Below are 21319 nucleotides of genomic sequence, written 5' to 3' on the forward strand. Positions count from 1 at the left end.
AATGGAATTGCTGGATCATATGGTAGTTCTTTAACTTTTTGAAGACCCTCCGGACTGGTTTTCAAGCAGCTGCACTGTTTTACATTTCCACCAGCAGCTATGAAGCTCCCACCCATGTAGTGAAGTTCTTACGAGAACCTGTTCTTTTTTCCTCTCTTTACATCACCATTCTAGTCTGTGTGGTCAGTGTGGCTTTGATCTGCATGACTTAATGACTATGTTGCCTTTGTATGTGCTTCTTCAACTGTCTTTTTTCTGTGGAAAAATGCCTTTTTCTCTGCCCCTTTTTCGATTGGGTTACTTGTCTCTTTTGAGTTTTAGGAGTTATTTATTATTCTGATATATGATTTTCAAACATTTTCTTCATTTTGTATATTGTCTTTAAACTTTCTCTATAATATACTTTTGCTGTACCAAAAACTTTAATTTTGATGAAATCCATTTTTCCTCTGTTTTCTTTGGTGGTTTGTACTTTTGCTTTCATTTGTAAGAATCCATTGCTAACTAAGTGTCATGAAGACTATTACATTAATTTTCTGTAATTGTGGTTTTAGCTCTTATATCCTTGTTCCATTTTGATTTCATTTTTTGTATATGGCTTGAGGCAGGGGTTTTAGCAAGTTTAAAGCAGGCGAATGCGTGATAAAGTATTGTTTTGCTTAGTGAATGCCATTAGCTAGAAAGTTCTGGATAGTCAGGTCAGTTACATAGAGCCTAAATGTGCTTTGTGCATATTTGCACAAAGGTTGATCTTTACTTTTATTTCTACCTGTGCAGAAGCATTTCTACTGTGTTAATTTTGTTAATTTCTTTTTTTTTTGAAGAATGACACATACTTTATAATCAGAAATCTATTTCTATTAAGAGATACTTTTATTTATTTATTTTCCCAGATACAATTTCGCAAAATTCTTCCTTGTCTTACTGTCATGAAGTAAGAGGTACTCATCATTCCCAGAATCCATCCCCAGGGAGCAGCAGCCCTCGGCCTTCAGTGGTTGGGCGCACAGGGCAGCGACCCAGAGGAGACGGCCAGGACTGGGATGCAATGTCCTCCAGGTGACTGAGAAGTCAGAAAAACTTAGTGAACGTGTGTGTGCTTTAATGTCAGAGGGAGATAGTTTTTCTCCACTTTTTTTGGAAACATCACCCAACATGTAGGCCTTGTATTAAATCACTGACTTTTATACTTTTCATATCACATTGCAACTCAGCAGTCAGTCAGTATACAAACATATCCTGTATGTGTGTGTGTGTGTGTGTGTGTGTGTGTCATCAAAACAAGCTTGCAGCCTGTCAGTGAGTTCATGTTCTACACGTAGAAGTACACATTCTGTTCCTTTGTTTCCTTAGAATGTCAAGATGATTCTGATATACTAAGTTGTTTTTTACCAGCTGTGAGTAGAATATGAACTAGTTTACCAAGCCTGGCTTTACATGATAGATACATTTTGATGGTATTTTAAAACACATTTTTGTAAGTCTAATCATAATTTAGGAGTATATATGTTTAGTAAAGGAATGATTGGAGGATATTTTCTTCATTAAAATTTTTTTTCTCATTTTTCTGGATGGATTTTCAAAAATCATAATGATGCTGAATATATAAAATACAGTAATCCATTTCCCATGGTATTTTTTTGGGAAGATTCTAGTTGCTAACACTGGATTAATTAGAACATTTGGTGAAAATCACAGAAAACCTAGGAACCTATACTTTTGTCTTTGCAAGTTGATCACATAAGAGCATTGCTGTAAATGTGCTTGTTTTCTTTTAGAAGTGAATGTTTGTCTGCTAATGTTGACTGCTGCTATAGGAGTTGATGACATGGTTCAAGACCAGCAGTTTGAATATCGAAATATAAGTGCATTTTTGGTCTCACGTATAATTTTTGTTTTTATTTTATGGTGCTGGGGATCGAGTCCACAGCCTTGTGCATGCTAGGAAGTACTCTACTATTGAGCACACCCTTCATGTACAATTTTAAGTCCTCTTTATGAAATTTAACCCCCTGAGTTTGTCATAGTTTTTATGGATCTGACTAGAATTGTTGCATGAAGCAAGATAGATGTGAGCAACATGAGGTTTCTAATGTGCAAGGCAGCAGGCAGGCAGTGAATGTGCCCGAGGACTGCTTCCACAGTTGGCACTTACTGTTATTTACTCTACAGTGGAAGCAGTAGCCGTGCTCATGTAAACTCTAGGATATCTGTCCATTCACCTTTGGATGGAGGACACATAGATCTGCCTGAGCTGGAAACTGAAGACACATTGGAGCTACAATTTCAGCAGCTCAGTCTTCCTCAGTTCTGTGTCTCCATTCTGGAATCAGCAGTTCCTCTGTTAAAAACAGGTTCGTTGTTTTGGAAATTCTGTTTTTTCATACACAATATTTGTCTCATATTTTTTCCTTTTTTTTCTTCTATTTTTTACTTATCTTTTGGGATGTAAATTCCTAAGAATTTGGTAAGGTCTTTATTACTACTTAATTAAGTAAGGATGCCATGGAGTTATTCGGACAGAGTATCCCTTCCGTTTAGGGGTTTTATTGGTATAGGCTTCTCCTCCTGTATGGCTATTTTAAATGTAAGCACTTATAATAACATACAACTGGATAAAGCTGGAGAAGGTAAACTGAGGTAATCTTTTGCTTTTGCTCCTTAGAAACGTTTTGATTTACTCTGAGTTGCTCACGCTTCCCATTCATTCTTAAAATCTATGAAATATTAACAAAACCCCCAAAGCAGGTTCTTTATAGTAATTTGATTTTCTTTCAAAAAGCTCACAGATATTCTGGGGTTATGTTTTTGCTCAAATGTGCTAGGTGTTCTTTTACTGAAGAGTGGTAATGGCAGCAACAATATGGCTAAAGTCTACTAGAGTCTATTGATAAAACACAGGCATGAGTCCCTACTATATTCAGTTATCATATTGGTTTTATGTGCACTCCTTGTACCAATCCATTTTACCCTTCCCGCATTGGTGGTTAGTATTTTTATTGCCACTTTTATAAATGAGGAAAAAGATTTGAAATATTTCACAAATATAGCTAAAGTTAGGTAGCTAAGATCTGGGACTTGATTTAAAGTTCTTCTAAACCCAAAAGCCATTCCCTTTAGCACTTTTCAAGGTAAAGAAAGTTGTAGAAGCAGTAATGATTTTATTCTCTAAATCTGTACATTTTAGTGGTTTATAAGCTTGTCAGGATATAAGTACAAGTTAAGTTAGTTTTGCCCCTGTTACTATATTCTGACAAAGTAGAAAAATACATCCCACATTAATGGTTTTTTAAGAGTTGTGGTTATTTTTTGCCTCTAGTTATGAGGAAGAAAGTAAGATAAAGGTATGTATTTGGGAAGTATTGAAAATATTATTATGATTGTTATTGGTGGTACTGGGGTTTGGACTCAGCGCCTTGCACTTGCTAGGCAAGTACTCTATCACTTGAGACATTCCCACCCCCCCACCCCCAGCAAAAATTTTTTTTCTGCTGAGGAAAATCTTATGCCTTTACTTCTTGCTGAACAACTGCTTCCAGGAGTTAGCGCTGCATATGAATTCACATACAAGTAATGTGAAGTGAAGGAAGATCTGAACTTCAGTATCATAAAGTATTTATCTGCCTGATGTACTGGGAAGAACAGTTTTAGACTTAATGATTTTTCATTTAACCTTTTCTTAATTTGCTGTAAAAAGTCAGTTGATAATTATAAAGCTGTATCTTGGTACATAAAAATTTCTAAATGTTCTCCTGCCCTTTTGTGGTAAATTATTGCATAATTTGTAATTGTTCAATATCGTAAGAGATATCAAGAGAACTTGCCCAGCTGTTCTAAAGAAAAAGTTAATTTAGATCCTTATGATTCAGTAGTTTGTTTTATTTTTGTTCAGTAGAAATTAACCTTTGGAATATGGGAAAGGAAATTCTTATTTGGAAGTTTACCTCATATAGAATTATGGCATGGTATTTCTGTCTCTGGTGAAAGGACACTACACAATTCCTTCCTTCCTTCCTTCCTTCCTTCCTTCCTTCCTTCCTTCCTTCCTTCCTCCCTCTCCCCTCGCTCCTCTCCCCTCTTCTCTCTTCCCTCTTCCCTCCCTTCCTTTCTGTCTTTTTTTTTTTTGTTTGTTTATTTGTTTGTTTTTTGAGATAGGGTCTCTGTATCTAGCCAGGCTGGCCTTCAATTCACAATCCTGCTTCTGCCTACCAAATGCTGGGATTACTGATACAGACTATCATGCTTGGCCAGTACAGTTTTGTTTGGAATACTTTTGGAGTTTAATGGGGTATAGATGGAATTTCTTGAAGTTTCTTTAGCAGTTGATAGTGTGTACATGTATCCCAGTAGTTGCTCTAGTTGGAGCTTAGCTTCCCAGGCCACTCCCGTATGGAGAAATACTAATCATAACAAAGCTTAAGCCTTCTGCTACTAACTAGAAGTTATTGAAAGCATTTTCTAAACTTGCTTGGTGCTTTGTCACATATAGTATCTAACGTGGGTAGTCTCTAAAGGGGAATAATTATTTTAACCTATTTCATAGTATTTTTAGTTAGACTGTTGCTGTTCTCTTCTTGAGTATCTTTACCAGTATGAACACATTTGATTTGTTGTAGGAAGAATTTTGACTTCCTTATTCATCTCTGTCAATAGTTCTGAAAACATTTTTATAAAGTGCAAAATGGGAATTTGTGGACCTGACTAACTTGAGAATTCACCTGATTATTTGAAAATTAAGTAACTTTCTTTTCCCTTACCTGTCTGATATTTGTATTCCTAGATAGTAGACAGATGATAATAAGACTTCTGGAATTGCTTGCAGAGGATATGATCCTTATTGGTGAAGCAATTTCAGCTGATATCTGGGATGACAACAGCCTTTTTGCTATAGATATGGTGAGAATCATTGTTTTCTTTGGGAAATACATAATGGTATTTTATTTAATTTTGGTTTTCTTAAGCTGATTTAATTTCTCAGTTATCGTTGCAACTCTTTTTTTCTTTTGGTATAATATATTCTAGGCTTATTTTGTCCATGTTCCTGAGCAAGTTATTTCTCCAGCGATCCTGGTTACTTTAATGGCAGAAGGTCTGTCAAGACCAATATAGGTCATTGAGGACTGTGATGTCATTCTTCATACTCACAAGCAGAACTAGGAAATATATAATTTAAAAAATCATGAGTTTTTATTTCCTGATTTTGAATTGTACTCTTTGTAGGTCTGCTTGTAGAAAGACTTACTAGCAGTATTAAAACAATTGCTTTAACCTTTGGCATATGTAAGACGGAATGACCGTAGTAGTATGAAGAACCACTCTTAAAAAGATTAACATTTCCCAGCAGTTCTTTCTGACTTAGATTAAATGTAGGATACACAGTCAGAATACTGTTCCTTAATGTCACTTGAAAGAATTTTCTTCTCTTATGTTATGTTATGTTGTTAGAGTTAGATTTGTTTCAGTTTGTTTCCACTTTGGGAATTGTTTTCTCTTCATAAAAATGTAACTCAGAAATGTCTCCTTGTGATCTGTTCCCTTTAAGATATTTTCTTTATTGGTAGTCATTTTAATTTTATTTTCTGGTTTATTCTTTCTATTTTTATTTTATTATTTGCAAAATATAAGCAAAGGAGTATATAGATTCTTACCACCTCCCTATAGCTTATATACAAGGTAGACTATATTGTTATGGCAGGGTAGTCAGAGGAGAAACCAAGCGACACTCAGAGGAGTGGAGAACTCAGGTTTTTTTATTTTTACGCTAGCGGGGCCCAGACGTGTACCAGTGTCTGAGCCCTGAACAAAGGATTCACAAGATATTTAAAAGGTAGTGTAGGGCATCAGGTTACAAAGATGTGCTCAGGTCATGGTGTCCTAACCAGTGAGTTAGATTGTTTAGGTTAATTGGGCTGGTAGTGAGCTAGGAACCTAGTGTTGTTTAGATAAGAACAGCAGGGGAGACCTGCTTTGGGAAGTTTATTTACAAGTGGAGACAAAGAAGGGCAGGAATGGGTGCTTATCTCTGCTTGGTGCCTCTTATCTCGGTCCTGAGCTTTTGCAGGGCTCTAATGGGCAATTCCTCACAGCTCTGTCAGAGGTTACAGCTTTTAATTGACAGTTTACCATGTTTTACAACCCTGTTCCAGGGCTATCTTCCTCTTCATTCCCCCCTTTTGATGCTTTTTTCCACTTTTGGATAAGCATCAACACTAGACTTTAGAAATTCCTTAGGATTCTTGTTGTCCCAAAGGCCTATATTGTGTCACTAAGAGCTGCAACTTTATCGCCTCCATCCGGGAGCTAATAAAGCGAGTTATGGCATTAAGAATGCATGGACCAAATATCAGTGCCAATCGAAGCATAAAGATAGGGCCAGATAAGGGAACAAGCCACGATGCCCAGTTCCAGATATTGCTCCATCTGTTCCAGGAATTTGCTAATTCCTGCCTTCTACGTGCGACTCGGTCCTGCAATTGCTGGGCCATATCCCTGACTATTCCCGACTGATTTACATAAAAGCAACATTCTTCGTTTAAGAAAAGGCAAAGCCCTCCCTTTTCGGCAGTGAGTAAGTCCAACCCTCTCCGGTTTTGGAGGACCACTGATGCTAGGGAGTCCAGTTGGTCCTGCATAGTTGTTATGGACTTTGCCACTTGCTCTATGTCACTTGTTAGCTCTGCGGATAACTGATTATAGTATGCGGCTGATGAAGCAATTCCTCCTATGCCTGTTCCTATCCCAGCTGTTATCCCCAGTCCAATCAATAAGGGTATAAATTGGATAGCTCTCTTTGACCGTGAGTGAGCTATTAAAGGCACAGGGAGGGTCTGATTATTGGGCACTATGTTATTTGGGGGGTGAGGAATGCCAGTGTACAAATGCCCTTCCAGTTAGCTGGCAGGCACTGATAAGCAAGGGTCCCACAGACAAAAAGATTCCCGGGCTGCTGCACCATAGCCGATCAACTGTACATCCATTGGCAGTAGCTGTACAGTTTTGAACTTGAGCGCATTGGTCAGCAGTCAGTTCCCCAACCGAATAGTATCCTTTTGAATTGTAGATACAACTGGGGGCTTTCTGGAATAGCTTTATATTTCTTACTCTGGGTTTTGTACTGGTAGAGTTGAGAGGAGCTTCATGCCCTCTCTGCTTGAGGAGGCTTACTGGGGTTGCTACATATTGGGGGGGACCCGAGGACATGCAGAGCCAGCAATCACCTGCCAATGGTGGGTTTGTAAAATTAAGGAGGCGGTGGGTTGCATTTAGCAGGTTGTACAGTTGAGGTTCCAGGTTAAGTTCCCCTGTCCCAGGGGGGAGTCTTAACGGGGACCGTGGAGGTGGCAGATCAATGTCTTCTATAGGCTCGTATCCGCCTAGGTAATCACCTGTGGGTGGCCCTTCCAGCTTTGTGACTCTCCCCTTAGTGAAATGATGTGGAAGAGGGGTGGAAGGGTAAGGTGCCCAGATATAATGGGGTTTGTTCCCTCCCCCGGTCATTTCATCGTTCTATGCCTTTAGGGGGTCCCCGTTTTTCTTCCAGCAAACTGTCTGTCCTATAGTGCCCTTGTTCTTGCACGATCCAGTCAGACCCACCAGATTTCCTTTATAGTAAATCGTTCCTCCCCTGGTGCATTCAGAGATTGATATGCTGCACACAGGTGACAGATACTGATAAAAGGTGAAGGCATACCTCAGTTTTCCCTGGAAGGAGAGCGGCCTTATGCAGGCTGAGCAGTCATCCTGGCCTCCCATTTGGACAACCTCAAAATGTATCAAAGTTAGAAGACAATAACACACCAAAGACCTCATGCTCAAGGTTAGAATCTAGGCTACAGGCAACACCGGACAGCAGTTAGGCTCCCAACTATGAGGAGATAACAGAAAGCTAATAGTAACCTCTGGCCTAAGTTCCAATCCTGGGGAGCAGTGACAGCCAGTCCTAGAGCAAACAGTATAGCAACAACACTAATCAGCAGGATAGGGTATGGGTGACAGAAAAGGGGATGCATCTGTGTCCCGGTGGGCAAATCCTCAGGCTTCCGCCGTGTGTTGACCAACCAGCTTCCGGGGTGTGGTTGGAGCAGGGCTGGAGGTCTCTCAGGCAGTGGTGCTCCGCTGCGACGTCCTCTGGAGCCTTAATCTGAGGGGGTCAGTTGAATCTTGGACTGCCTGCCAGTTGTTGGGGTCCACGGGAGTGGCAGCCTTCTTTATCCCGGAGTGATGAATCCAAGAAGTGAGACCTGTAACCTTAACAGCTGTAGGAGTTGCTAATATGACTAGGTGGGGACCTGTCCAACTAGGTTGGAGCCGTTCCTTTTTCCAATCCTTTACCCATACCATGTCTCCCAGTTGGTGGGGATGGGCCCAGTTACCCATAGGGATTGGGGCCCTTTCTAAAACTTCCCGGGAAATGTGACGCAGGGTTGTTCCTAAGGCCTGGAGATGTTGAGACATGTCCAGACTCCCAATTTGCCTGAGGTCCCCCCTGAGCCTGTTTATTATGGGAGGGGGTCTGCCATAGAGAATCTCAAAGGGTGAGTATCCAGAGGGTCTAGAGGTACAGCGTGCCCTGAGCAGGGCTAAAGGTAGCATGTCTACCCAGGGAGATTGTGTCTCTTGGCAGAGTTTGGCTAAGGTAATCTTAAGGGTTCGATTCATGCGCTCTACTTTCCCTGAACTCTGGGGCCTGTACGCTGTATGGAGTTTCCACTTTATTTTTAAAATCTTGGCCAGGCTCTGAACTATTTCTGCCACTAAGGCTGGCCCATTATCTGACCCGATAGAAAGGGGAAGTCCGTATCTGGGGATAACTTCTCTTAAGAGAGCCTTTACTACCTCTCGTGCCTTCTCTGTGCGTGTAGGGTAAGCTTCAACCCATCCTGAGTAGGTGCAAACAAGGACCAGGAGGTACCGGTACCCTCAACAGGGCTTGACCTCTGTAAAGTCCACTTCTAAATCCTCAAAAGGCATGGTGCCTGTAGTTTGTATTCCAGGGCTTGGCTTAGGCCCTTGACTCGCATTGTTTCGTGCACACGTGATGCATCTAGCACTCACTTGGGCGCACAGGGTGGAGGGCTTGGGAATGAAGTAGTATCTGTCCAATAGATTTTCCAGGGCCGTTTTCCCCAAGTGTGTTAGCTCGTGCTGTTGTTTTACCAGAGCGACTGCTACAGCACTGGGGACAAAGAGCCTCTGGTCAGGCAACTTCCACCAGCCCCCTTCTTCTTTCATTCCCTTTTCATCTTTTGCCCATTGTTCTTCCTCCTTGGTGTAGTTTGGGGAGGGAGGCAGTTCCGGAGCCAGCAGAAGCTTGGCGGTCTGCTTTGGGACTTCGGGGGAGCTCAGTTCTTCTGCTGCCCTTTTTGCTGCCTGATCCGCCAGGCAATTTCCTCTACTAACACAGTCCATGCCCCTTTGGTGGCCTCTACAGTGCATGACAGTCACTTGAGACGGTTCCCAGACTGCTTCTAGCAGTTGGAGAATTTCTTCTTTGTTTTTAATTTCCTTTCCCCCTGCTGTCAGCAATCCTCTCTCTTTGTATATTGCTCCATGCACGTGCAAGGTGGCAAAGGCATACTTAGAGTCTGTATAGATGTTTACCCGTTTTCCCTTTGCATATCGTAATGCCTGAACCAATGCCCAAAGTTCTGCTCGTTGTGCAGACCAGCTTTGCGGTAGGGCTTCAGCCTGTATAAGGTTGTCAGCAGTGGTGACTGCGAATCCGGCCTTTCGTCGTCCATTCTGGATGAAACTGCTTCCATCTGTGAAAAGTTCGAGCTCCGGATCTGAGAGGGGAAGATCCATCAGATCTGGCCTGCTAGAATACACTTCATCCATCACTTCTTCGCAATCGTGATCTGGGAGCCCTTCTTCTGTTGGCAGGAAAGTGGCAGGATTTAATGTTCGTACAGTATCTAGTCTGACTCGTGGATTTTCACATAGTAATCCTTGGTAGTGGGCCATTCTGGAGCTGGTTAGCCATTTGTGGCCCTGTCCATTCATTAGAGCTATGACCGCATGAGGAACTTTGACATTAATGTCCTGTCCGAGAGTGAGCTTGTCAGCCTCCCTGATTAAGGTTACTGTGGCTGCCAGGGCCCGGAGGCATGGGAGCCACCCAGAGGCCACTGGGTCCAAGCGTTTTGACAGGTAAGCCACTGGACGTTGCCAGGTTCCCACCGTTTGGGTGAGGACCCCCAAAGCTGTGTGGTTTTTCTCACAGACGAAGAGATTGAAAGATTGTTTTACGTCTGGCAGCCCTAACGCAGGGGCGCTGGTCAACAGCCTTTTTATTTCCTGGAAAGCCTTTTCTTGTTCAAATCCCCAGTTTAGAGGGTCTTTTCCTGAGCCTGCTGTGGCCTCATAAAGTGGCTTGGCCAGGTCTGAATATCCAGGTATCCACATGCTACAGAATCCTGCCGCTCCCAAGAATTCTCGGACCTCCTTCTTGGTCTTTGGCTGAGGGATGGAGCAGACAACCCGCTTCCTCTCCGGACCCAGGGCACGCTGTCCCTCTGAGATGATGAATCTGAGGTATCGGACCTCTCGTTGGCAAATTTGGGCCTTTTTCCAGGAGACTTTGTAGCCTGCTTCGGAGAGTCTGGCTAGCAGAGCCTTCGTCCCTTCCCAGCACCTCTTCCGGTCATGGCTTGCTAGGAGCAGATCGTCCACGTACTGAAGCAAAGTGCAACTTGGATTTTCTTCCGGGAACGTTGACAAATCCGCTGCTAGGGCTTTCCCGAACAGGGTAGGGGAGTTCTTGAAGCCTTGGGGAATTCTAGTCCAAGTCATTTGTGTTTTCCTTCCAGTATGGGGGTCTTCCCATTCAAAAGCGAACAAGGGCTGACTAACTGGTGCCAAGCGAAGACAGAAAAAAGTGTCCTTTAGGTCCAAGCAAGTGAACCAGCTGGCTTGTGGTGATAGGAGACTCAGGAGAGTGTAGGGATTAGGGACTACTGAGTGCAGTGTGATAACAGCATTGTTGACTGCCCGCAGGTCCTGGACAGGCCGGTAATCTCCTCCCCCTGCCTTCTTGACTGGCAACAGCGGGGTATTCCATGGCGATTGGCAGTCGATTAATATTCCTGCATCCTTCAGCCGCTGTAGGTGGGTCTGAATTCCTAGGCGTGCTTCCCGTGGTATTGGATACTGCCTCTGTCTGACAGGGAGAGCCCCAGGCTTGAGTTCTACCATTACAGGTGCATGATAGCGAGCCAGGCCGGGGGCCCCGTTCTCAGCCCAGACATCAGGAAACTCCTCCAGCAGGCAGATGGGCTTCACCAGGCCCCCCTTTTCCTGGTGGTAGAGTTGCCATTCGTCTTCCATGGGCATGGTCACTGCCATGATGAGGGCGTTTGGTCCCCTCATGGTGAGGTTTGCAGGCCCTTCCTGGTTGAAGGTGATTTGGGCTCCGAGCTTTGTTAGTAAGTCCCTTCCCAGCAGAGGAATTGGGCATTCTGGCAAATACAGGAACTCATGAGTCACCTCATGCCCTCCGAGTTGGCACGTCCGGGGTCGGCAGAACTGCTGGGCAGTCTGAGTGCCAGTGGCTCCAATTTTTGTTGCTCTGCGCTGGGTGAGTGGGGCTACTGGTTTAGTGACCACGGAATGCTCCGCGCCTGAGTCCACCATGAAGATTATTGGTTGGCCCCCGACTTTCATTTCGACCGTGGGCTCTCGGGGGCCTAGTAGTAGGGAGCCCGGTCTTTCCTAGTCTGATCCAATTCCTGCTAGGCCAATGAGATCTTGGGCCTCCGGTTCAGGCTGCCATCCTGTCTTCTTTCCTGGAGCAATCCTGTTAGGCTCCAATGTTGTCCTCTTGCGACGGGGACATTCATTTTTCCAGTGACCAGTCTCCTTGCAGTAGGCACATTGGTCTCGCCGGAGTGGGGTTCTCCCATTGGATCTCCCCTTCCGTGGTGGAGCTGACTGCTGAGTTGGGTCTGGCCTCCCCAGTGCTGCAGCCAACAAGGACACCTTGGCTTTCATTCCTTTATCAACTTCCTGTTTTTCTTCATTTTCTCGGTTTACAAAGACTTTGTTCACCACTTCTAACATCTGGGTGGCATTCATCCCAGCGAGACCTTCAAGTTTTTGAAGTTTTCTGCGAATGTCAGCATATGATTGAGTCACAAATGCTGTATTGACCATTTGTTGGTTTTCTGCCGCTTCTGGGTTGAAGGGAGTATATATTCGGAAGGCCTCACAGAGTCTCTCATAAAAATCAGTTGGGGTTTCCTCTGGCTTCTGGATAACTGCTGCAATTTTGGACATGTTTGTAGGTCTCTTAGCTCCAGCCCTAAGCCCGTGTAAGAGGGCAGCACGATATTGAGTAAGGTCACCTCGTCCTTCTGCTGTATTGAAATCCCAAGTGGGTCGAGCATCAGGGACTGCCTCTCTTGCCCATGCTTCTGCATCTAGGGTTCCTGCTGGGGCTTGCCCTTGGAGCCAGCGGCGGGCCTCTGTCAGAATTCGCTGCCGTTTTTCTGTATTGAAAAATGTTAGGAGGATCTGCCGGCAGTCATCCCAAGTGGGTTGATGGGTCTGGAATATGGATTCTAGGAGATCAACCATAGCCTGAGGTTTTTCTGAATATGACGGTGTATGATTACCTCCAATTTAGGAGGTCAGTCAAACTGAAGGGCTGGTAATAAAGGATTGAGCGTCCAGGCTGGACCGTGCCATTAGCATCAACCTGCTGGGGTCCTTGCATCTCACGGAGAGGCATCTGTAAGGCCCTGGCTTGAGGGGCTGGTGCCTGAGACGAGCAAAGGCGGCGGCTCAGGGGCTGTGGACTCAGACTCCAAGCTGGGGACGGTTGTGGGACATCATTGGGACTAGGAGGCTGTTGGCGGGGCAGAGAAGGGCTCACTGAGGGTGGTGGGCTGTCTGGAAAAGGTGGCACTGGCTGCTCTGATGGTGGGGGTGCTCTGGGAATGTATGGCGGGGGCACCGGCAGCTCATCTTCTGGATCCTCTTGCAGAACAGGTTTGGTCACACTCTGGTCTTTAGGCTTTATTGCCTGGGCCACGAAAACTCTGCTCTCTCCCTTTCTATTAGCACAGAATCGGATCCAGGAGGGCATGGTTTGAGCCACCTGGAGCCAGGAGTCAATATATGGAAACTGGTCGGGGTACCCAGGGTTTCCTATTACAATCTGATAAATGGCTCTGACCGTAGGCAAATCTAGAGTGCCTTCAGGGGGCCAGTTGACCCCAAAAGTGGGCCATTCTGACTCGCACAGTGTGCACAGCCTTCCAGGAGACAGTTTAATCCCATAATCCCCTGCGAATCCCTTCTTAAAATGTTTAAGCATACACTCCAGGACTGTAGGTTTTGAAGACCTTCCACCCATGGCAATTAAAGTATGTCCTATTTCCACCCTATGTATTCCCCCTGTGTCGGTGGCGCAAGGACGAACAAGGGTGGGTGCCCCCTCAAGGGAAGGGACCAATCAGATGTCTGTCTGGCTGCGTCCCGAAGGAACTTTGGTGCCTCTTAGCATTAATGGCGGGGTCAGCCTTGTGACTCTGGATTGGGGGATGCCCCCGACGCTGCCCTGAGCCGTATGAGGTTCACCACGGTACTGCAGAACAGACCCACTCGGACCCCGTAGCTTTTCAGCCATGGGGCCACAAACTCGAGCCTGAAGCGAGGACGAACCAGGCCGCTCACTCACTCACACATTCACTCTGAAGTTATTACAGTTTTCCTTCCCCCCTTCTTGGAGGATTCCCTGACCTGTGGAACTCCTCTTGGAGGTTCCTGGGAGTGGATCAAGCTCCCCTTCCGTCCAGTGGGACGGGACCTGACTTAGGACTGATTTCCCGGGGTTGATGCTTACGGAGTCCGGACGAGGCTGCCAGATGAGTTGGTCCACTTCTCTTTGGAGTCCAAGCCGGGCCAAGACTGCTCAGAGAGATGGAGTGCCACTGGGCCGAAGGAGGACCCGGAATACCATCGGGTGGCGCGCCACCTCGTTCAGTCCTGTGTCCCTCCCTACTCCAACGCAGCCCAGCTGCCAGCTGGTGGCACAAGGGGCCAGTCGTTTGGAATCTCGCTGGGGCCTGCAAGATGTTATGGCAGGGTAGTCAGAGGAGAAACCAAGCGACACTCAGAGGAGTGGAGAACTCAGGTTTTTTTATTTTTACGCTAGCGGGGCCCAGACGTGTACCAGTGTCTGAGCCCTGAACAAAGGATTCACAAGATATTTAAAAGGTAGTGTAGGGCATCAGGTTACAAAGATGTGCTCAGGTCGTGGTGTCCTAACCAGTGAGTTAGATTGTTTAGGTTAATTGGGCTGGTAGTGAGCTAGGAACCTAGTGTTGTTTAGATAAGAACAGCAGGGGAGACCTGCTTTGGGAAGTTTATTTACAAGTGGAGACAAAGAAGGGCAGGAATGGGTGCTTATCTCTGCTTGGTGCCTCTTATCTCGGTCCTGAGCTTTTGCAGGGCTCTAATGGGCAATTCCTCACAGCTCTGTCCAAGGTTACAGCTTTTAATTGACAGTTTACCATGTTTTACAACCCTGTTCCAGGGCTATCTTCCTCTTCAATATGCTTCTTTATGCTTTGTTTTTGTAACTTAATATATCATGAATGCATTGGTAGTAGGTGTGGAGGTTGTTCTGTATGTGGAATATTCTTTTTCTCATTCTTTTTTATTGGTTGCCATGATTCATTGTGTATTTATTCATCTAGTCTCTCTCTCTGACTGATGAACAGAATGTCTAATACAATACCCTTGTCATTTCATACTTGTGCAAGTGTGTCTCCAAGGTAGACTTACTTAAGTGAGTGTCTTTCAAAAAGTAAATATATTTCTAATTATAAATACTGTCAGTTTTCCCCTGTATTCCTTCACCCACCAGCAGTAGTGCAATCAAACCTCAGAGTTTTACAATTCTGATGAATGAGATATTTTATGTTAGTTTAGCATAAATTTGCACTGTAGTATGAATAAAGGTGAGCATCTTTTTGGTAATTTTAAGAGTAATTTATATTTTTTTTTCTTGTAAACTCTCCACACCTTTATCCATTTTTCTCTTGGGTCATTGATATTTTGTTCTTCTTTTCAATTTCTTTCTTTCATTCTCTCCCTTCCTTCCTTCCTTCCTTCCTTCCTTCCTCCCTCCCCCCCCTCCCTCCCTCCCTTACTTCCTCCCTCCCTCCATTTTTTTGGACCAGGTCTTACTATTTAGCCCAGACTGGCCTCAAATCCATAATTGTCCTCCCTCCATCTCCCAAATGCTGAGATTACAGGACTTGCAGTACCATGCCTGGGGTTTTTTTTTTTTTTTTTTTTTTTTTTTTTTTACTTTTAAGAGAAGTTGCAATTCTTTGTTCCTATTTAGATTTTTTTTGAGTATACTAATGATGCTTCTGGCTGTGAAACACTTTATTCATTTATGCATTTTCATGTGGTTGGATTTTTCTGTCTCTTTTTTAAAAAAAATTGGTTCTGGATTTTGAATCATAGACTTCCTTCAGAAATTGAAAGATACAACATGTTCTTAAGTATACCTTTTTATATTTCAAAAATATTTTCTTTGCAAGAGATTTTGCACATTTCTTTTTGCTTATACATATCTGTTTGAATATATGTGTTTTTTGTGTATAGCAGCTTTTCAAAATAAAATAAGTTGTACATGTTCAACATTTTCAGTAGATTTTGACATAGATATAAAACTATTGTTTAGATTACTTTGCATTTTTTAGACTTTTGTGTGTATGCCCTCTTTCAGTTAGAATGCTTTTTTGGTTTTCTTTCAGCATGATCACTGGGCTATGTAGCTGTGTTGTTGGGCATGTCAATAGTTCATTTTATTTCTGAGTGGTGTTACATTCTGTAGCTGTAAACAGTCTGCTGTTTACATATTGATGTACTTGTGAGTGTTTTCAGGTTTCAGTTGTTACACGTAAGGCTTCTATGGATATTGTGGTCTTCCACATTTTCTCCATCATCTTGTATATTCAGTTTTTTTTTTTTGACATTTTAATAGATGGGTAATGGTATCTTGATTTGGTTTTAATGTGCATTACTCTAGTGACTAATGATGCTGACATTTATTTTCAGTGAATGATTTGAGGTTTTTGTTGTTTTTTAGAGATCATGGTGGTACTGGATCTTGAACTCAGGGTTGCATGCTTGCTAGGAAGGTGCTCTACCAGTTGAACGATTCCACCAGCCCTGATTCTAGGTCTTAAAGAAAAAAAAATTATTACTAAATGTTTTATTCTTTTTAATGCACTCTGAATGAATTTTTAAAAAAATTCATCATTCCTTCCTACAATATAGAAACACAATTGAGCTTTATTTGTCCATCTTTTATACTGTGACATGCTGCACTTAGTTCTCATAGTTTTTGTTTGTTCTTTTGCTTTGGTGGGTTCCTTAGAATTTTTTTCTGTAGTATTATGTTATCTGTGAATAAAAACAGTTTTAGGATCAGGCTGTCTGTGAACATAGACAAAGACAGCTTTATTTCTTCCTCCCCAATTTGTGTTTCCTTCCATTTCTTTTTGTTGCCCCATTGTTTTGGTTGTCTTGAATGCAATGTGAATAGACGGGGCGAGAGCCTTTTTCCTCATCTGAGAGGGGCAGCATTTGGTCTTTCATTGCTAGGCATGACATTAGCTCCAGGAGTTTTGTAGATGCCTTTATAAAATTGAAAGAACTTTAATCCTATATTCCTAGTTTGATGAATTTTTTTTTAAATCATGAATGGGTATTAGATTTTGTCACATCTTTTTTCTGTGGCTATTGAGATGATCATCTAGGTTTTTGAGTAGCAGAAGTTCTTAATTTTTTCATTTTCTTTTTTGAGACACAGTCTTACTACATAGCCCCAGCTAGCTTCAAACTGGCAATCCTCCTGCTTCAGCCTTCTGAGTAATGAGGTTATAGGCATGCATTATGATGACAAGTGAAATTATTAACTTGTGTTAATTTTTTAAAATTTTGTCCTTTTTGAGTTGGGTTCTGTTCTGACAAATAGCTAAGTTACTTGTGAAGCAGTCTCATTTCTTTAAGGCCTATTTAAATTTTGTTAGAAGGGTCTGGAACAGTGATTTTTCACATGGGGCAATTTTGCCCTTTAGGGGACATCTGGCAATGTCTGGAAATATTTTTGGTTGTCACATGTGGAGTTATGTTATGGTATCTAGTAGATAGAAGTCAGGAAAGTTCTCTACAATAAAATAATGTTTGGCTCAAGTTATCAGTAGTAATGAGGTTAAGAAAGCCTAATCTAGAGTAACTTTACATGGGGTTAAGCTCTACTCTGGAGTTTGTTTGATGTGATAACTGGTGACTCTACTCTGATTGGTTCAGTTTGAATCTTTTCTTGTACTATGTGAACCCTGGGAATGTTCAGTTTAAATCCCAGTGGTGACTTTTGGCCTGCATTTATGAAGTGTCTAGCTAAAACATCAGCCACCCAATTTCTGCAGTTCTGAATGGAGCCCTATTTCAGCTTCTTAATCTTTTTCTTTGCCTCACTGTCTCATGTCTGGGCATGTCCCACAGTTCCTCATCATCTCAACTTTCACAGGCATCTTTGTCTTCTTAAGTCAACTGACTGTCAGACTTCTTAAGAGTTTCTTGCTTGAGTTTTCTCATGTAGTAGGGCTCTTAATTCTTACTTTCCTTCTCCTTGGCATCCTAGCCCTACACTGCTTACTGTTCAGTATCTGATGTTTTCATTACTTTGTGCGGTTTACTAGTTGATTTCTTTGGGAGATAAGAATAGTCCTTATTCCTACTTCATGGTCAGAAGTGGAAATGTACATAGTTTTTAATCATGTTATTTCAGTAAGTAGCTTATCTGTAAGTTATCAGGGACTTACATGTATAGTAATCTACTGTGTAAATTCTGGTTCAACCTTAGAATAATCACTCAAGGTGTGGACAAGTGCCCTGAATTTTGCTGCTTGCCTTTCAGTAGGGAAGATAATTGGAAAGTATGGCATTATATTTTATACATTTTTTTTTGCAGGAAGTATTTTGGTAGATAATATTTTGCTTGACTAACACACAAACAACACAATACTTAGATCTATAGACTATCAAAGTATATCTTCATGTAATTGGAAACTGTAAATTTTTGATATTTAAATATATGATAAGTCCCTTGACATTTTGTATTTTTTATTTTGAAGTTATATGATAACCTTACTATCAACCTTACTATCAACCTTACTATCAACCTTAAAGGATTGATAGTCTGTTTTGTTAATGTAAATTGATAATGTAAGGTCTATATTTCTTCTTCCCTTTCTTTTCACCTGTCCATGAAGTAGAATCAAAGTTTATTTAGTCACAAAAATACATTGATTTGTATAATTATTTGCTTTCCCTTTATTTTTTATTTTCTGTCTATATCTGATTAAATTTTGTTGTAGGGTGTTGAAAATCCTTGCAAGTAGAGGTCAGAACATAAAAAATAATTAAAATTAAAATACAGATAGTACAGATGCTTACCTAATTCTCACACCCATGTGTGTAGCCAGCTTTCCCTCAGTACAAGGAAATTAATACCTGAGATAATCAACTTATCAAGAAGAAAGGGTTATTTTAGCTCACAGTTTTAGAGTTTCCAGTCAAGACTGGACAGACCCATCGCTTCGAGCCTCTAATAGGTGTATGGGATGGCTATGCAGTGGGTGTGTGGCAGAGCAAATTGCTTAATTTACCTCATGGCCAGGGAGCAAAAAGGTTGGGTTTCCACAGTCCCCTTCAAGGGAATGCCGCCATTGATCTGAGGACCTCCCATGAGGCCTTACCTCTTTTTTTCGGTGGGGGAGGGTCACTGGGGTTTGAACTTAGGACCTCATGCTTGCTAGGCAGGTGATTTACTGCTTGAGCCACTGTGCTAGCCATTTTTTGTGATGGATGTTTTAAAGATAGGGTCTTGTAAACTATTTGCCTGGGGCTGGTTTTGAACTATGATCCTCCTGATCTCTGCCTCCTGAGTAGCTAGGATTACAGGTGTGAGCTACCTGTGCTAGGCTGAGGTCCTACCTCTTAAAGGTCTGCAGCATCTCCTAGTAGTGCCTCCCTGGAGACCAAGGCTTTAACGCATGGACCTATGAGAATATTCAGCATCCAACTATATGCCATGTGTGAAAAATCCAAACTTTTAATTTTTTAATGAAAAGAGGCAAACTACCTATTTTATAAATGGGTATGGATATACTTCAAACCCTTCAGTTTCTGATAACAGTTCTTAATCTTGGTTTTTCTTTAGTTCTTAAGGTTCTCACACTATTTTGTAGTAGTTTTAGGAGATGTCACTGTCACATATTGAAGTTTTTCAACAAGTGAGTTTTTTTCTTTAGAAGTGTGAGGAATGCTTTATCAGTTGTTTCTTAAATTAAAATTTCTTGGCCAGAACATTTATCTGTAAGAGTTAGTCATTCACTTTTTTTACTTTTGGCTGCTGATCTTTCATGATTAAATTAATTATTTTTACTTTAAAGGTTAAATCTGTTATACATGTGCCAATTGGTATGTGAGGAATGCTAAGTTAAACATCACTGCTTGAAGTTGTATTTGATTTCCTTGCTTAAAAGGAATAAATGACTCCTGGGAAACATCCCTTTTCTTTAGTTATATATTAAAAGAAGCAAACACAAGTAAAATTTTTTAATGTCCCTACTTTTGTCAGTTTTAGGAAGAAAGATAGAAGCAGTGTTTTTGTAGAGTCATTAAAGGAGTAAAACAATGTGTTATCAACTCAAATTCCTGAGGATATAATAATCAAATTTTGCAATATTTTCAAATAGTTCATTTGTGTCTGACACTCTGTAACTAAGTTGGTTTAGCATAGTAAAATGAAAATTTCCTCTAAAATTGAATATTTTAATTTCGCTTTAAGATATAAAGATTTTCACAAAGTTTTTTTGTTAAAATAGAAAATTTACTGATAAGCACTTGTAAATATTAGGTTGACCTAGAGTATATCATCCTAAATCCAGCCTGTGTTTCTCCTTTCCCATGATAAATTAGACTTAAGCACTAAGGAGCTTTACCACAGTCCACACTCCTGGGCTTGACTGCCCTTCAATTTTTACATTTCTTCTGTCACTCCTGTCATTGAAATGTCATTGACAAGCAGTCTTTTCTGCTTTATGATGCATTGCTACTAAATTCTGAACTGATGGCCTGCTATGAGCTGACTTTGTTCTTAGTTTGCACATTATTTCTTATTTTAATTTTCATATACTTTATTTTCAGTAGGAAATTGAGAGCAAGAATTCCATTGCTTTTTTTGTTGTTGCTCTACCATACATATCTTACAGCGGCTGTCATTTTATCAGCTAGTTTATGGGCATGTGAGCATAGCTAGGATCTATTTTGGTTTATATTAGTATGACTTGCAATCAGTCTAATTATACTTTACCTTTTTTCATATTTATGTATACCTTTTAATTTAAAGGGTACAATGTCTAAGTAAGTTATTTAGGAATTCATGATGACAAAACATTTACGACTTGAAGCAACCTTATTATTTGAAGAAAGAGTTTATATAACTTGATGTTTAAATATTTGGCTTCTTTTATTTTCACTTACCTAGTAATTTTGAGATCATTTGAGGTCAGAGACCATGTCTCTTGTACTAATATGTTTTCTTCTGTTATGCTTGCCATTGTATTCGGCACAGAGTAAGTGTAATAAGCACTTGAGGAGAGACCTACCTGCATGCTGTCCACGTTGGAGCAATTAAGTACTAGAAGGCAGGATGAATTAATGGCTTATTAAGTTTTGTGTTTTATTATTTGTTTTTAATTTTCATTATTAGTTAGGATGTCTCTTACTAAATACTTAAATTGTTAGTTTTTAAACTTAAGCCTATTTATCATTCTTTTTTTGGTTTTATTATCTCAACTGCTATGGGTTAGTCTCGAATAAATTTATTTTGTTTTTTGCTATTTTGTTTTATTTTTAAACTATTCTCATTTGTACACTGGCTCCTAAAACCAGTTGTTTTCTTCTGTTTCATGTTATTAAATGTTTTCAGAAAGAGAAACTGCTTTTGGTATTGGGGTCCCTTGGAGAAACCCTGTGTTACCGTAAAGCCAGTATTGGTTTGGAACAACCAGAGGTGATGCTTGTGCATCACAGAATGGCCTTCATCAGCACTGCACTATTCACAGTGCGACTGATACAGACACTTCTCCCTGTTGAAAAGGTAAGGGAGGTAGTGCTGCTTACTTGTAGATAACTGAATATTGTAAATAATGCCTGTTACACATTTCTTTTGATCATTTCATGGTGTAAAGGTGTTCTGCTTTAGACTACTTTAAAAATAAGCATATAT

At 41.5% G+C, this 21319-nt stretch overlaps 1 protein-coding gene across 5 annotated transcripts in view; it reads left to right on the forward strand.

Annotated features, from left to right (window-relative positions):
• Rttn (rotatin) overlaps positions 1–21319 on the forward strand; it is a 159801-nt gene that overhangs the window by 10929 nt on the left and 127553 nt on the right. For 3 of the 5 annotated variants that reach the window (XM_074069655.1, XM_074069654.1, XM_074069656.1), the window contains 4 exons: positions 894–1059; positions 2173–2354; positions 4781–4896; positions 21020–21190. In XM_074069655.1, the coding sequence (XP_073925756.1) occupies positions 894–1059; positions 2173–2354; positions 4781–4896; positions 21020–21190 (635 nt within the window). Of the gene's footprint in view, positions 1–893; positions 1060–2172; positions 2355–4780; positions 4897–21019; positions 21191–21319 lie in introns of those variants that run through there. The other 2 variants (XM_074069657.1, XM_074069658.1) reach the window with 2 other exon arrangements.

The sequence above is a fragment of the Castor canadensis genome, chromosome 4 (assembly GCF_047511655.1).
Source record: "Castor canadensis chromosome 4, mCasCan1.hap1v2, whole genome shotgun sequence".
Lineage (NCBI taxonomy): Eukaryota > Metazoa > Chordata > Mammalia > Rodentia > Castoridae > Castor > Castor canadensis.